Below are 14,699 nucleotides of genomic sequence, written 5' to 3'. Positions count from 1 at the left end.
CCATATCCTGGTGAGCTGGAGAGCCCAGGGTTCTGTCTGCTTCCACACCCCCAGGAGGTCGAGCCCAAAGACAGCAGGCTGCTGATGTCCAATAATTGAGAGAACCCTTGGCTCTGGGCCTGGAAGGAGAAGGAAAACTGAGGCCCAGATTTTACTTCCTTTGAGGCCCACAAACGCACACAACAGGACCGGAAACTCCCTAAGAATTTCTGAAGTACAGGCCTCGGCCAGATGCGATAGGGCAGGGAGTGGAGGGATGTGTCAGCAAGGCCAGCTCCTCGGGAGGGGAATCCAAAGGGGGCCGCTGGCCAAAAGAGGAAGAAAGGCAGCTGGACCACCTAACAGGGAGCCGGAGCCCTGCGCTGGTTCCCGCCTCCCCGCAATAGGACACCCGGGGAGGGGGTGCCAAGCAGCAGTGTGGCAGTCTCAGACCCCATCCCGAGCAAAAGGCCGCTTCCCCAGCTCGGGCCTCCTCTTGACCCCAGGGCACACTTCTGAGTCCTGGGAGCCAGCCCTGCTCTGCGCCCTGCTTCAGCCCATCACTGGAGTGACCCTTGGTGACGTGGGAGGTCATCACACCCAGCACCTCGGCATCTGCAGACGTCTCCTGCTGGACTGTGGCGACCGCACCCCCTTGAAATGTACCCACTGTCACCGTCCATCCAATATTTGGTGAGTACCTACTATGTGCCGGCAGGAGGCTCCTGAAGAGTCACCCTTTCTTGGGGTGCAGAAGCACATCTCCCTCCCCAAGCCTGGGCCTCCCAGAGAAAGACATGGTTTTTAGTTTGGGGGAAGGGAGAGGAGACGCTAGGTAGAAATTATCAGCAAAGTCACAGTCTGGTTCAAGACCTCTACAGTAGATTGCAAAAACAGCCCCAATTCTTCACCCCTGCCTACATCTACCCCCTCTGCCAGTAACTTTAGAGTGTCACCTCACTTGTTAAAAATGCAAATTCTCAGGCCCCACCCCAGACCCACTGAATGACCAACACTGAGGATGGGGCCCTGCGACCTCCAGGTGATTCCGATGCACATTCAAGTTTGAGAACCACTGCTCTACTCCACAAACCACCCCTATCCTTCCAGGCTTCAAGGCTCTGGGATGAGGTGCCATGAGTGTCTGGATCCCAGCGGCACAGCCTTCAGGAGCCCCAAGTAATGGACCCCTTACTAGGAGGCCCCAGGAGACCCCACAAACCCACCTTCACTCACCCAAGGAGTCCCAAGTCAGTCACAGATGAATGACATCCCCTGAGAACCCTCCAAATGTCCTCAGAGCCAAGAGTTTCACAACAGGGCCCTACGCAAGTGCGGTGAGGGCTGCCAACACGGCTGTCCTTTCCAGCTCTCTCCAGCCCATCCTCTACCTAGGCGCTAAGTGAGCAATGCAAGGGCTGAGTGGCTGAGAGCCACGGGATTAGGAAGAAAGGGCCAGAGCCAGGAAACCAAGCGGGGACAGGGAGACATAACTGGAATCCCACTGGCTGCCCCTGGGATCCAGGCAAGACGTGCTCAGCCACGGCTTCCCACCTCCCGCCTCTTCCAAAACTCTATGTGCAGAGAACAACTAACTTCCAAATGTTGCAAGAAGCCACTGTGAGACATACGACACACATTCATCTAGAAGCATTCCCAAATTCACAGTCGCTTTCTGTCATTGCATATTTGCTTCATCAAGGAACAATAAAAGCAGAAAGGCTCTCTCCTGGGAGGAGAAAAGAATGGCAATGTGGTGGGAGTCCCTAAGAACCTGACTCTTGAGTCCTAGGAAGAGGGCAGCAGACAAGGGTACAAGTGCCCCAGGGGACGAGAACCAGGTGTCAAAAGCACATGTGGGAGGAAAGAAAATAAGAAACAGACTGACTGCTCCTGCCCTCCCTCACCGAATACCAGTGAGTCTTTGAACTCCGATGGGGCCGGGAGCTTCAGGTGAACACAAAGAGCCACCCGCAGAGGCAAGAAGCCCAGCTTCCGGTCCCACCTGCCACCTGTAAGCGGCTGTGTGACCTGCGCAAATCCCCCAAGTCCTCCAGCCCCTCCGGGCGTCAGCCGTCTCATCCACGCCAGAGGGGTCGGAGCTCCTGCCATGTGGGGTGCGGGACAAATAAGAGCAGAAGGGGAGGTGTGCATGGCGACACGTTGTGTGTGACACCATCTGTCACACAGACAACTACACAGGCGAGAAGTGTACAAACAGATGTTTAGGAATGAAAACACCAAACTGGATAGCGGTCAATTCCACTGAGGGACAGGAATGGGACTGGGGAGAAAAGCACCGTGACCTCAAATCTGGAATGTTCATCGTCTTTGTGAACTGGCCTCAGAGCAGAAGATGTAGAAATCACGGCTGTAACCACCTGAGCCTTTGCAGTCCTTTCTAAATTTCCTTACCCCCAGCCAAATCATCTCACAGGTGTGGTGAGGATGAAACGAATTAATATCTGTGAGACACTCAGAAACGTGCCTGGCCCATAGCACAGCACCAGCTAGCCTCATCCTTGGGGGAGGGGGTAGATGGTCTGCTGTATATAATTCCAGACATACTCCCTGGGCCACAAGGTGGGCCTAAGCTGGCTTTGTCCTGAACCAGAAGCTTCCATGGAAAGGGACTGGGGGCAGGTCCCCTGGCCAGGCACCCCTGGGCCCCAATGTGGCCTCACTGCCTGCACCAAGCAGCCCATTAAGGGGGTTCCAGACAGGCCCAGAGAAGTGAAACCCCAATGTGGAATTCCTTAATTTTTTAAAAAGCTGATTATATACAGTGAAACTTAATTTACCACTGCATAACTTAGCAAAAAATATATATATATATAGGTAGCTTTCTTTGGGGCTAGAGTTTGGGGCGTCCTCAGGACTTCATGCATGCAAAGATACCTCCAAACAGCCCCGGCCAGCACAGCATCCAGGAGGAAGGGCAGGAAACCAGGGGTCTGGCCCCCACTTCCCTCACCTCCTCCATCTCCCAGCTCCCGGGGCCAAGTCTGGAAAAGCACTTTGGGTTCCTGGAAAGAAAGGCCTTTCCAAAGTATCGGGAACTCTCCTGGAAAGTGTCATTATATATTATCTGGAGGATGTGTGTGGTGTTTGAAAGGGGGCCACTCCCCTGCCAAAGCCAAGGCAGGGGCCAAAAACAACAGCGGGGCTTCTCAGAGCCAGACACACACACACACACACACACACACACACGTGTGCCTGCATTCACGCTGCCACGCACATCCTCGCTCACTCACTCACAGTACTAGAGGTCAAAACAGACACGGGACCTCAAAGCCACTGGCCCTGTCCCCACCAGACCCTCCCACTGGGGGAGGAGGTAGTGATCCCATTTCCTGGTCTTGGGACTTAGAAGAATTAAAAGCCCCACTCCTCTCTCCATCCTCAAACCACAGGCTGTGACATGTGCACATTTCCACATGGGACATGAGGAGAAAGAGTCTGACAGTAACAAGTCCCTTCCCATCCACGTGCAGGACCTGCCACCCCTCTTCCAAGATGGAAAGCCAAGTTCCATTAGGAGACCTGCCTGAAGGGGGCCACCCACCTCACCGCTCCCTCCCCTCGTGTCATTTCACCTACAGATGATTTGAAAATAGAGCTCAGCACTGCTCCGTCGGTTATAATCAGCTTTGCCGATGGCTTTTAAAAAATAAAATTTCAGGGCTTCCCTGGTGGCGCAGGGGTTGAGAGTCCGCCTGCCGATGCAGGGGACGTGGGTTCGTGCCCCGGTCCGGGAAGATCCCACATGCCGCGGAGCGGCTGGGCCCGTGAGCCATGGCCGCTGAGCCTACGCGTCCGGAGCCTGTGCTCCGCAACGGGAGAGGCCACAACAGTGAGAGGCCCGCGTACCGCAAAAAAAATTAAAAAATTAAAAAATTAAATTTCAGGCCCATAAAAAACGCTCCCCTGTAAGCCCTGGCCTCCAATCACAGGCCTGCGACCACCTCCACAGCACCAACCACCAGGGAACAGTAAACACAAAGTAGAGGAGGCTCCCTTCCCTTCCCCACCCCCATCACTTTTCTGCCCTCAGCTGAACCATTCAGGGCCTTTGATTTAGACCCTTAGCTGCAAGGTTCAGAGGGAAGAGGGGGCAGGAAGGGCACTGTCCTCCCCCCAGGGCTGTCCTCTGGCCTGGCCCGCGGCGCTGAAAGCCAAAACTGCTTACCCCAGCCTAAGCCCCCAGACTTTCCCTCATCAGCTTTCTGAAGAGCCTCAAAGCTCAAACCAGAACCTCCACCTTTGTGTTTCACAAGCACAGGCTTCTCAAACCAAAATAAACACTGAGCCTCAGCTACCTGGTTCAAAGGGTGCTAGGTTCCCCTGGCGACCAAACAAAGGGGCCGGCAGGAGCAGGTCAACCTGAAGGAACCCAAGCAGCAGAGGAGGGGACGTGGTTGAATTTCATAGCGGGGGAGCCAGTCCCCAAAGCTGGGAGCAGCTCCAGGAGAGGCCACCGGGGACCTGAGTCCATTCCTGACAGCTACTCCTACTGAAAAGTGGGGAGAAATACAACTAGAATCCTCCACTACCTTTCCAACCGAGAAAGGGAATTTCGGAAAGGCCCACACCCACCCCTTTAGCCTCACAGACCCTCAAAGACCTGAATTCAGAACCAACTCTACCCCATTCAGGTTGCGAGAGGTACAAGCATCCCCCTTTCTGAGCCTCACTTGCTCTGTCTATAAAATGGGGATGAATGGAGAGAAAATGGAGAGAAAAACCATATGTGAAAGCGTAAATGTTAAAAATCACGAACCATCTGATGAGTACTTGGTTATATTCCATCTTGACTTGTCCCTTATTTCATTTATATCAGCCATGTATCAATTAAAACGTAACCTCCAAAATAACAAAGGGTGAGTCTGTACTTATGGTTAAGGGTAGAGTTCCAAGGTCAGCCTGCCTGGGTTCATTCATAACCTGGCTTATTACCTGGTCAATCTTGGGCAAGTTACTTAACCTCTCTGAGCCTCAATCTCCTTATCTGTAGTAACAAGGGAAATAAAAGTACCTTTCTCACAGGGGTTTTTGACAGATTGAGATAATCCAAACCATGCAACCTTCAATCCATGTGAACTATCCGTCTTTTTACTTATTTGGGGAACCAAGACTTTCTTAATAAATGCTACTGGCTGGTTGTTGGATATAAAACAGACAACTCTCCTTTCCAGCCTTCCTTCTCTCATCTTCTCTTCCCTTCCCTGAAGGTGGATAGTGTTTACATTACCTCCCACATCCTGGGCATGTGAAATGCTTTAAACCAAAATGAAAGGTTTGTTTTAAGCACCGAGGGTACCAGCACCTTCATTCCCAGCCCCTCTCACTGTGAGCCTTCTGGTGTGAGCCTGTTATTTTATATCTCTAAGCTCAGGATCTTCATCTATCAAGTGTGATCATCCCACATGCCTTACAAGGCTGTTGTGAATGTTAAATGAGACCGCAGAGAACACATCCACCACAGAGGCCATGTGCAAGAGGTGTTTCTCTACATCCCCCGCCCTGACACTGTGGGTAACAAACCTGGAGAGGACCCCACAACCTCTCAGTGAAGAGTGGATCCCAGCCCAGAAGTTGCCCGCTGTATCCAAGGACCAAGCAGGCGGTTTCCAGGGTAACCGCATCCTCTGCAACTACTCCCGATTTCTATCCTCAGCTGCCTTTTATTCTCCTCCCGCCTCTGTAGTGGGCTAAGTCACCTGTTCCCATTATTGCTAGGCAACCTCTGAGAATGGGCAGCTGCCTCCTGGGGTAGGACCCTGGCCCTGCCCTCCCCTCTTCATGCCTCAGGCCCTGGGGAAAGCTGCCCCACTTGGACCCCCCCGTTAACCCTGGGGATGGCACAAGGTGAGAAGCAATCCCAGGCCAACAAGGCAGGTGCCGTGGGACTCGGCCTTGGAGAAATGAGGAAGGTCACCCGTCCTCCCCCCAGCCCAGCCTTCTGTTCGCCTGTTCTTATCAGTGATCTGTTCTTAAGCAGTTTCCAAGAAAAAGGCCACATGATGTTTTTTATGAAAGCCACCCTTCTTGATTATTTTACTCTTCTCTTCTCCCACTCACTCACCATGAGCTTGTATCCCTGACCTTAGCGTGGGCTCCCAAGTGAGAGGAGGAGGGGTAAGGATGGAGAGAGCTTACCTCTAGGAGGTGGGATGACAGGCAACTGTCATTCTCTTCTTATATTAGCATTTTCTGAGGGTTTTTAAAAATTGAGATATAATTCTTATACCATCAAAGTCACCCATTTAAAGCCTACAGTTCAGCGGGTTTTAGTATATTCACGAGGCTGTGCAACCACCACTGCTATCTAATTCCAGAACGTTTTCATCACTGGGTTTTGTTTTGTATATGTTTGGCTTTGGTTAAATTGTTCCTGGATTCGCAAGCATTTGCTTTATAAGCAGGAGAGCACAGTTTGAGCAGGCAAACCGGGAACCACACTGCCCGGCTACGGACCCCTGCTCCACCTCTCTCTCGCTGTAGGACCTTGGAAAAGTCATGCGTCTGCTCCAAGGCGGTTCCGTCATCTGTAAAACAGGGTAACAGTATCCCCCTCGCAGGATTAGATGTGTTAATGCACGTAGACTCCTTAGCACAGGCCCGGATACTTAGCACATGCTCCAAAAGGGTGAGCCACTGTGATCATTATGAGAAAAAGAATTTCTTCAACTTAAAAAAAAAAAGAAAAAAATCCAGTCCTGTTTCTGGCTCTGCTCTCAGGCTGCCGGGAGGGCCACTTTCTGCTCATTTGTCTGGGAGGGGCTGGAGCTGAACGAAGGACTTGCACCATTTGGGGCGGCTGAACAGGGCTCGAGGCGGGGGCAGGTGGGGGTCGTGAGTGCTGCCTGCGCGGCTTTGAGGCCAAAGTGTCACTACCCAGGACTCACTGCCCTGCACGGCAAGATCCTGCAGGTAATCCCCAGCCAGGACGTGATGGGGGGTGAAGGAAGAACTGGAAAAACAATCAGGAGAGTGCCTGACCAGCCCTCTCCACGCCGTTACCCTCCACCCGCTGAGGTGGGAGGATTCTCGGGCGATGCTCGGCCTGAGAACCAGCGAGCAATCTTGGCCATGTGTTAAGAGGAAGGTGGGCTCCCATCGTGGCTCTGAGGGTCTCCTGTCCCCGCCACTCCCCAGGTGCCTGGCGTCAGCCACTTTGGGCAATTAGAACTTAGCAGGACCCTGCCTTGGCCGATGGAGACAGCACCCGGGGCTGAATCCCGAGTCCCAGCAGGGTGACCCCATCTGACCAGGACTAAGGAACCAAGCTACGGGGGCTCCTCTGCCTGCCACCTCTTAGCTGAGACTCCTCTGGGGAGCTCCAGACTGGACTGGGCTTCCAGCACCCCAGGTGAGTAACTCAGCCCAGCTCCTGCGGCCCTTCCTGCAGCGATGTGGGCCCACTGACCACACTCCGAGGGGATAAAAGCAAGGCCCTGGGAAGGCTCCCTGACACCACGGCCCTGGGCCGCATGCACACCAGGTCCCAGGAGAACCTTGGGCGGGTCGCACATGGGGGCAGCTCAGGTGGCGTTGGTCCCAACTAACACCACACCTGCGCAGAGGTGTGGGGCTCCAGAGCCCAACCTGTGAGCCGTACAAACAGCCTGGCCTCTCGGGAAGGGCACAGAGAATGGGGGGAGGAGGAGGACAAGGACGGAAAACAACGGCAGGGTGTTCCCGGCCTGCAGGAGGCCCCACAGGACGACTCACTGCTGCCTGGGCTCCTTCCAGCCGTCTCCCTCTCCCCTAGCACACACACACACATACACACACACACGCACACGCACGCACACGCACACGCACATGCACACACACACAACCTAACTGCCAGGGAAAGGGGAGGCTTCCCAGCAAGACCTTTCCTGTCACCTCAGGCAGCAGTGGCGGCTCCTGCTCTACAGTGGCCAATGCCACGCCCCCGGCCATGACTGGCGTGGCCTGGTGGGATTTTCTGTCTTTCTGGTTCCCTCTGCACCTAAACTGTCATTTCCACAACCCCACATGGGTGGAGCATCTGATACCTAACAGGGGTTCGATCAGCGCTCACTGATTGACTCCACAGGAGAAATGGTCCATGTTCTCACACTGTGAAGGGGCTAGAAGGTAAGGAGCAGAGACATGGCTCTTCCCTAGGGACACACAGTAGCAGGTTTGTGGCTGGGTCCTGTCTCAGGCCGCCCTACCCTGGCAGGGCAGGAGGCACCAGGTCTCATGTGACAAGTCCTCCAGCCAGGTTTGTGGTTTGTGGCCACTGGCCAGGCGCCCAGCCCCAGGCCTTCCTCAAGAAGCTGGAAAAAGGAGGCCCAAATCCCAACCACAAATCCCAAACGACAGGACACCCATTTGGTTTGACCTCCTCACACGGAAGGTCCCAGAGGTGAGGGCCTCTCCCAGCCCCGTCCCACTGAGCACAGCCTTGGCAGCCTTCCTCAAGAAGTCAGACTTCAGGAAATGAGTTTCCTCCTTTTCCCTTTGAAAAGGCTGGATCCTACAAGCCCATCTCGAGTGACCAGCAGGCCCTCAACGTCTCATCATTCCTCAGAACTGGAAAGTCTGGTTTCCCCTGTGCTCCGGGCACTCTCACATCTATCTGTCCAGGGCAGGGAAGGTGGCAGCCTCCACCCACAGCCCTGATGCTCTAGGCCTCGTCCATCTCTCCTATCTCTCTTTCGGGCTCTGTCAATCACTTCACCAACCAGTGGGGCACCTGTGCTCAGCGCACCCATGTGGGACAGGTTTCAGAGAGGAAGCAGCTGTAACCGGTCCTGGAGCAAAGCAGGGCTGGGTAAGCAGCTGGGGGTGTGGGCCGGACCCAAAGAACGGCCTCAGCTAAGTATCAGAGGGGGCTGAAGACATTCTAGAATTGTCTCTTTTAGAGGAAATCCATTCTCTGAGGTCATTTTACCTGTATTACAAGCAGCTGACAAAGTTCTTAAGCACTTCAGCATTCATCTCTTCATCCTGGATACCCAGGGAAGTAGGGAAAGGGTAGGCAAGGGATTCTATACCATTCTATAGGTAAAGGTACTGAGCAACCAGAGAGGTCAGGTGACACTGAATGAGCCAGAGCTGACTTCGGGGTCAAAGGTCAAGGACAACACAACTCCCACACCCTTCTGGTCAACCTGGTCTCCTTCTGAAATGGGTTTATATACTACATCTTATCTCAGAGCATCATGGGTAAAGGCCATAGCAAATCTGGTTCCTCAAAACAGTTAACGTTTATTGAGCACTCACTATATGCTAGGTGCTATGCTAAATTCCCTACATACATTACTTGGTTTAAACCTCTATGCAGCTATTTCAAGTGGGAACAACTACTATCCCCATTTCCCCCTTGGCATCAAGAGGCGCAGAGCAGGTAAGTGATTCACCCAGGATCACACCACTAGTCAGTGGAGGGGCCAAGACTTGAACCCAGTGTGCCCAAGAGCATGTCCACCTGCAGAGGTTGGAGCCGGGGTCCAGCCCCAGCATTTCATCCCAATCTCCACCCCCCTGGCCCAGAGTTGGGAGCCATGCATGATGCCATTTATCCAATTGTTCGCATCATTTCTGGACCATGTACAACAGGCCTGACTCTCTGCCAGGCAGAGCACAGGACAGGCTGGGTCCCTGCTCCCATGGACACTGGCACGGGAGTGAAGCAGGAAGGAGTGGAGAACACTGGGGCTATGAGGATGGAGACGATGGCCAATTCTCTCCTCTTATCTCCATCAGGCATCACTCTGGCTTTAGAAGTCCTAACCTCCTGCCTTCAGGGTAAGCAGACGTCCCACTCCTCCCCAGGTAAACCCACCCACTTTGCAGTCCTCCATCTTGATCGGTGGCCTTGGTAGCTCCTGGGATGATGGTCTCACAGTCCAGAAGCAAGTGTAAACAAAGTGGCCTCTCTTCCTGCCACATCCCCTGACGACCTGGCTTGACGTGGGTACAGAATCAGCATCTGGGCCTATTTACAACCACCTTCTTTCACCTGCCAGGGCCACCTCTCTGTTTGAACTTCCATCAGCTCAACAAATATTATTTAAGGTCCTACATGTTAAAAAAAAACAGGGGTTGGCACCTGTGGGAATACACATTAAACCAGAGCCTCTAGGATTTAAGAGGGAAGAGAGAGAATAAAACTGAACAGCAGGGGGACTTCCCTGGTGACGCAGTGGTTAAGAATCCGCCTGCCAACGCAGGGGACCACGGGTTCGAGCCCTGGTCTGGGAAGATCCCACATGCCACAGAGCAACTAAGCCCGTGCGCCACAACTACTGAGCCTGCACTCTAGAGCCCGCGAGCCACAACTACTGAAGCCCACGCGCCTAGAGCCTGTGCTCCGCAACAAGAGGAGCCACTGCAACGAGAAGCCCGCGCACAGTGACAGAGTAGCCCCTGCTCGCCGCAACTAGAGGAAGCCCGCGCACAGCAACAAAGACCCAACACAGCCAAAAATAAAAGTTAATTAATTAATTTTAAAAAATTGAACAGGAAGCTGCCATTTTACATATTCTCTGCTGTCAGCCCAGCAGGGGGGTATTAGCTCCTTTTTATAAATAAGAAATTAGAGGCTGAGAGAGGTTAAGTTAACTTGCCCAGGGCCACAAGCCTAAAAGTGTAAAGCCAGGATGCTACTCAAAATCTATGCCCTCTCCAGCCCACCTGACCCCGGGCACGCATGCGAGTGCGCACACAAGGACGTGGGTGAGATCCACATGAGAGAATAAAGTGGGGACTATGGTCATCCCCCCAAAATGGGCATTCAAACCTGGGGTCCCTAGAAAAGGTGACTTTGGCGCTCAGCCTCCAAGATCAGAAAGACTGTGAACGCCAGTAAACTTCCCCAATCCACTGCACTTTGTGTCTGGAGGCAGGGAGTCCAGCATGATGAACTCTGCACTGAAACATTCTTTGAAGGGACAAGCCGTGGCCAACCTGAGGCAGGTTCTTGAGTCATGCCTGCTGCCTGCACGAACTTCTACCTACATCTGCATCAGCCTTACCGTTTCCCCATGAAGTCATTTAATCTGATGCCTGTTAAGAGCCCCGAGGGGTAGGCAGGGCAGGCGCACGGCCAGAGGAGGAAATAGAATGGAAGGGCCACAAGGACAGGGACCTCATCTGTCTAGTTCACTGCTCTACCCTCAGCACCTGGAACTGGGCCTGGCCCAGAGTAGGTGCTCCAAAAGTATGTGCTGAAGTTTCTAATAACAGCTCAGAGAAGTGAAAATGACTTGCCCGAAGTCTCACACATAGCACGGATTGTACCAGGGCTAAAAACAGGGCCTTCAACCTCCCACCCAGTGGCCTGTGTATCCCACGGCACTGTGTCTTCCTCCTCCCCGCCCTCACCCCCAGACTCACTCTCCGGCCTGCATCTGGAATGGTCGGCCTCTGTCCACTCGTTAACTCCGGTCCCACTCAACCCTCACCTCCCATGGTCAGCAGGGAGGGTGTCAAAAGCACCAAGTTACTTTAAGTCTGATCCTCCACTCGTTGTACCACTTTATATCCCCACCAGCCCTCTGAGAACTAGGGGAAATGTGCAGAAACTGAGAGGTAATAATTAATGGCAGGAAAAAAACAAACCCACCAAAGCAGGTGTTGGCTCCTCTCGGTCCGAGATCTTTGCAGGGTTGGATGCCAGACCCAGCTTTCCGGCCTCTCTCACCAACAAGGAACAAGTGAGGGGAAGCTGCCTGCCCAGAACACGGCGGCATCCCAGCCCCACCATGCACCCGTCAGGACGCTGGGCTGGTTACTTCCCCCTCTGCCCCTTACTTCTTCATCCTCACGTGTGCCCAGCTCACAGAGCTGTTGGCAGTAACAACTGAAACAATATATATGATTAGAAGAGTGCCTGGCACACATCAGCCAAAGCTCTTGGAACTGTTGAGTCTGTCCCTAGATAACCAACTTTCCCAGGTGACCCTGTTCCCGCCTGGCTGCCCAAAAGCCTGGTGCACACCCACTACCACCCAGGTCAGGGTTTTTGAGTGTGAGTGCATGTGTGTGTGTGTGTGTGTGTGTGTGTGTGTGTGTGTGGATAGAAAGAGACTTATATAATTTTTCTCCCCAACTACGTTTAATATATTCATTCATTCATTTGATAATAATGAGTACTGTGTGCAGGTCCAGGGCCCCGTGCTTGGTCCCACAGTCCTTAAAAGGACCTAATTCCTAACTCTTGGGCAGTCCTGTCACTCCTGCCCCACCAGGCACACAGTAGGTATTAGGCAAACAGGAATTTTTCCTCTTCTACTGCGCATGGAAGATCCCAAGATATCCACCACATCCTAATCCCTAATTCCACCCCTCACGTCCAATTTAAAATCTATTCTCAAGAAAGCTGCACCTTGGGGGGAAAAAAAAAGAGCCCCACCCTTTCCCGCATAGGAATCTCCAAATCACTCCCTTCTCGATTTCACCGACAGCCCAACTGACCCAGGAGATAAACCGGGTGAGGGAGGACTCACCTCTCCCCCAGCTCTCCCAGAGGGGCCGACAGGAAGAGGGGGAGGGGTGTTTAAGCAACTGCCACATGGCAAAGAAGTCAGCTCGAAGCCCGGGAACCCTCGGATGCGGCCACAGAGGGCTGAGTCCAGGAGAAGCCAAGACCCTGGAGCTCAGGTCGCCCGGCTTCGGGAAGCCCTTTGTGCGCGTGTTTTAAATTACCTCTTCTTGTCTGATGAAGTGAGTAAAAGGGCGCCGTTTCAGGGCTTAGGATTCCTGAGTGAGCTAATACAGGATGCCTCTGGCTGAAAAAAAACTTCAGTCGGCTCCCTAAACTCCCCCCCCTTTTAAGTTTAAAAAAGGGAATGAATGTTACCATTTTTGGACATGAGCTTTCTCCCTCAAGCCCAGCCCTAACCGCACTATCCACAGGGACGCGCCATCCTGTCCCCCCCCATTCCCTGATCAGCAGAGGGGTGGAGGTGGGGGGTTGGGGGGTAAGGAGGGACCGGATGGGAGCGGGGGAGGGGGAGGGGGTGTTCAGGGTACGTGGCCGCCTGGGGCAAGAGCTCACCGCGCAGGCAGGAAACAGGGACAGGGCTGGGGCGCCCTCTCCCCCACAACAAGAGTGGGTTGTGAACTCTTCCTGCCACCGGCCACTGTGCCCGGGTCCCATCGCCAGCTCCGAGCCCAGCGCCGGTGGCGGAGCGCGCCCTCGCACGCGGCGCCTGGGACGCGCCTCGCTGGCTAAGCATGGAGCCCCAGTGACTGACCCCAAATATCCCCGGAGACAATGCCTTGCCCTACAGCCCCTCGACTCAGATCAAGTTGCCCAAATTCGCGATCTCCCGGGAATGAGCGGGGGTCGGAGAGGCAGGACGCAGACGCAAGTCCATCTCCGCTCGCAGCTACCAACCACTGAGTTAAGCAATAAAACGGTTTGCCGTCCTGACCCCGCCCCCCCCAGGGCCCGCTGGGGAGCTCGCGTTTGCCCCCGGGTTCTCTCGGCCCCAACCCCATTCTGGCAGGTCCACCTCCAGGCAGACCCAGAGGAGGCTGCCAATCCCGCCGGCGCCCGCTTCCCCCTCGGCCTGCGGGCAGGGGCTGGGAGGACCCGTGCGGCATGTCCCCTCCAGGTACCAAGGCGACCCAGGAAGCGCGCTGCCACCGCACGCCATACGGAAAGGCGGTCAAGGGGCGGGGAAGGGAAGGGAAAATCGATCCGGAGCTAACAGCCACCGAGCCGGGGACTCAGCCCCAGCCTCCCGAGCACCGCCCCTGCGCCTTGCCCTCCCGGGGCTGGTGCGATTGTATAGCCGGGTGGCCTGGATAGCCCGCCCCAACGCGACCTGCCCGCCCGCGGCCCCACCTCCCCGCGCTTGGCCTCGGCGTTCGCGGGCTCTGGGACCCGGGCGCTCCCCCTTCCGCCCCGCGCCTGTAACCCAACACCCCTCCTCGCTGCGGCCGCGCATCCCCCGCCCCCGCTCGTGCGCGCCTGGAACCGGTTCGCAGCCGGGAGCCCAGAGCCCTGCGGGCGGAGTGGCCCGGGGCTGGGGGCTGCGGTGGGCTGGGGCGGTTGCTGACCTTTCTCTGCTGCTTCTCCCAGGCTGGGTCCAGGAGCAGGTCTCGATCCCAGTCCTCCTCGGGCTGCATGTAGTCATTGGTTTGCTGGGAATCATAATGGTCCATGATGGTGAGCGCGTGCTAGGGGCTGGATTTCTTCCTCCACCTTCTCTCCCGGCGGCGGCTGCTGCGGCTTGCTGCCCCGGCGTGGGGAGGGAGTCGGGGATGGGCTGAGCTGGGCTGGGCTGGCGGGGCCGGGCTAGCTCCCCTGCGCCCGGTTCCGCCGCGGCGCTGCTCGCGAAGGCGGCTGCTAGGGGCGGCGGCGGCGGCGGCGGCGGCGGGTCGAGCTCGCTGACTGCCTGCCTCAGGCGGCCGCTCAGACCTAATCTCCACGCACACTGAGCTAGGCGGACACACTGGCGCTGCGGGAGCAGAGGCGGGCGGGGGCGAGGGGAAGGGGCAGAGCCCTCCCGAGGTTCTCCATTGGCCAGGCCGAGTTGCCCAAACTTCCCCCCATCGCCTCTCATTGGGAATTCCTGGCATCCGTCAGCCGGGCCGCGGCGCATATAGGTGGACTGGGCGGCCCCCTCCGGGCGCGCACGCCCCCGCCCACTCCCCGGGTTCCCACTCCCCCGCGGCTCATGTGACACCAGCTTAAGCTAAACGGGACCGAAGCCGGGGGACGCCTCCCC

At 55.4% G+C, this 14,699-nt stretch overlaps 1 protein-coding gene across 3 annotated transcripts in view; it reads right to left on the bottom strand.

The window, feature by feature from the left end:
- ACTN1 (actinin alpha 1) overlaps positions 1-14,425 on the bottom strand; it is a 95,188-nt gene extending 80,763 nt beyond the window's left edge. For 2 of the 3 annotated variants that reach the window (XM_067732419.1, XM_067732431.1), the window contains exon 1: positions 14,029-14,425. In XM_067732419.1, coding sequence (XP_067588520.1) covers positions 14,029-14,133 — 105 coding nt within the window. In that variant the 5' untranslated portion in view covers positions 14,134-14,425. The remainder of the gene's footprint in view (positions 1-14,028) is intronic. The other variant, XM_067732422.1, reaches the window with a different exon arrangement.
- Positions 14,426-14,699: the final 274 nt, after the last annotated feature.

The sequence above is a fragment of the Pseudorca crassidens genome, chromosome 1 (assembly GCF_039906515.1).
Source record: "Pseudorca crassidens isolate mPseCra1 chromosome 1, mPseCra1.hap1, whole genome shotgun sequence".
NCBI lineage: Eukaryota > Metazoa > Chordata > Mammalia > Artiodactyla > Delphinidae > Pseudorca > Pseudorca crassidens.
The sequence above is the reverse complement of the archived record's forward strand: the minus strand, read 5'-3'. Positions and strand labels throughout refer to the sequence as shown.